The 1,774-nt window shown below is 35.4% G+C and overlaps 1 protein-coding gene across 1 annotated transcript; it reads left to right on the top strand.

Moving 5' to 3' along the window:
• Positions 1–195: 195 nt before the first annotated feature.
• Positions 196–1,598, top strand: LOC106942195 (matrix-remodeling-associated protein 8-like). The gene is made up of 2 exons (XM_015025414.1): positions 196–540; positions 1,246–1,598. The coding sequence occupies exons 1-2, from the start codon at positions 213–215 to the stop codon at positions 1,596–1,598; spliced, it is 681 nt and encodes a 226-aa protein (XP_014880900.1). The 5' UTR covers positions 196–212.
• Positions 1,599–1,774: the final 176 nt, after the last annotated feature.

Genomic DNA, 1,774 nt, shown 5'->3' with positions numbered 1-1,774 from the left:
ATCAATCAGAACAGTTATCTTCTGCTGTTAAATTATTCTAAGATTCAATCTGGTGTTTCTTTGTGAAACTGCATAAATACATTGGAAAGGAAGAGAACTTTGAGGCATTAATATTTTATTAAATGGACAAAAGATACATATTTGATTTATATGTATTTTTACACTGATTTAAAACCTTTATGCTTGCTATTTCAGCCTCTCGAGAATCTTTTATGGTAAAAGTGGAGGTTCAAGAGGGTGCAGAATCTGTTGTGCTGCCCTGCCAGTACAATCAAGTATTGGAAGAGATTGTTACAGTGAAATGGAGCCGCCGGGATCTTAATCCCAGTATTGTCCATCAAAGACGAGAAGGAGATGACCTGCAATCACAAAATCAACTTTTCAGTGGAAGAACATCAATGAGATCTGATGCTCTAGACTCTGGTAACTTCAGCCTCATTCTGAGTAAAGTCCAGCTTTCTGACATCGGCAACTACATTTGCAGCCTGATTGATGAAGAAGAAGAAAAAACACTATCTGAAGTTGAACTGCAGCTGAAAGGTAAGCTACCTGGCTGGTATCCTGCATGTCTTTTATATGTGATTATAAATATATATATTACACTCTCCCTTTTTGATACATTTTATTGTTAGTTTTAAGCATGAACTCTGAAGGACTGCAACAAACAGTGTCCTGGCCTGGAGATTTTATTATCACTATGATCACATTTCAAAGGGGCTACATACTTTAAGCAGATTTATTGTCTTCTGCCTGTAGCCCCCTGAGCTATGTGGTACTATTCACCAATAAAGATTTGTAAATCAAAATCAAATAAAATTTTATTTGTATAGCACATTTCAGCAGCAAGGCATTTCAAGGTGCTTTACATAATTAAAGAAAACATAAAAACAGTATGTGACATTAATAAATAGATGAAAAGTAAAGATAAAAACATTAAAAACATCAAAGACATCAAACCCCCCACTCTAGCCATAAGCAACTCTAAACAGGTGGGTTTTAATTTGAGATTTTTGTTAGATTTGTAGAGAGACAAATCTAACAAATCTATGTGTAGAAATAATACATTTAATCCTTTTTTTCTTATTCATTCATGATACTGCTTAATTAAGTATGAATGTAGAGAACTTTAAGGCAGTAATATTATGATAATAATATAGGATTAAATCGTCCAAAGATGAAATGTAATGTAACTAAAGGTTATTTATTTTAAGACATTTAAAGCATGTATTTTTCTTTTCCTTCCAGCCTCTCAGGATTCATTGACTAAAAAAGTGGAGGTTCAATGGGTTCAGTCTGTTGTTCTGCCCTGTCAGTACAGCCAACCATTAGAAGAGATGGTTACAGTGAAATGGAGACGCTTGGATCTTAAACCTGATATCGTCCATCAACGGCGAGAAGGAGACAACCTAGAATCACAAAATGAGATTTTCAAAGGACGAACATCAATGAGAGCTGATGCTTTCGACTCTGGTGATTTCAGCCTCACTCTAAGTGAACTCCAACTTTCTGACAATGGAAACTACACCTGCAGCATGATTGACGAAGAAGAAAAAGAAACAACACTGTCAGAAGTTCATCTGCTTGTCAAAGGTCAGTAGTTTTGCTCAAAAGCATATCTCAGTGTGTTTGATGAGACCTTGATTGCTCAATTAACTTAAATAGTCAAGCTAACAAATATGGAATTGGAACCTGTCTTTGAATGGCTTTTGACCATTTAAATTCGTATAGGTGTGTGGGTGTGTGGATTGATGTGTGTGAAAATATGTCAGCTGGG

This window comes from Poecilia latipinna, unplaced genomic scaffold, assembly GCF_001443285.1.
Source record: "Poecilia latipinna isolate Pla-1442-1.1 unplaced genomic scaffold, P_latipinna-1.0 Scaffold4101, whole genome shotgun sequence".
Lineage (NCBI taxonomy): Eukaryota > Metazoa > Chordata > Actinopteri > Cyprinodontiformes > Poeciliidae > Poecilia > Poecilia latipinna.
The sequence above is the reverse complement of the archived record's forward strand: the minus strand, read 5'-3'. Positions and strand labels throughout refer to the sequence as shown.

Excerpts from the sequence above, each read along its gene's own strand:
- LOC106942195 (XM_015025414.1), top strand. The coding sequence starts at position 213 with ATGGTAAAAGTGGAGGTTCAAGAGGGTGCAGAATCTGTTGTGCTGCCC. Across the intron at positions 541-1,245 it reads AGTTGAACTGCAGCTGAAAG|CCTCTCAGGATTCATTGACT; the intron begins GTAAGCTACCTG and ends TTTTCCTTCCAG.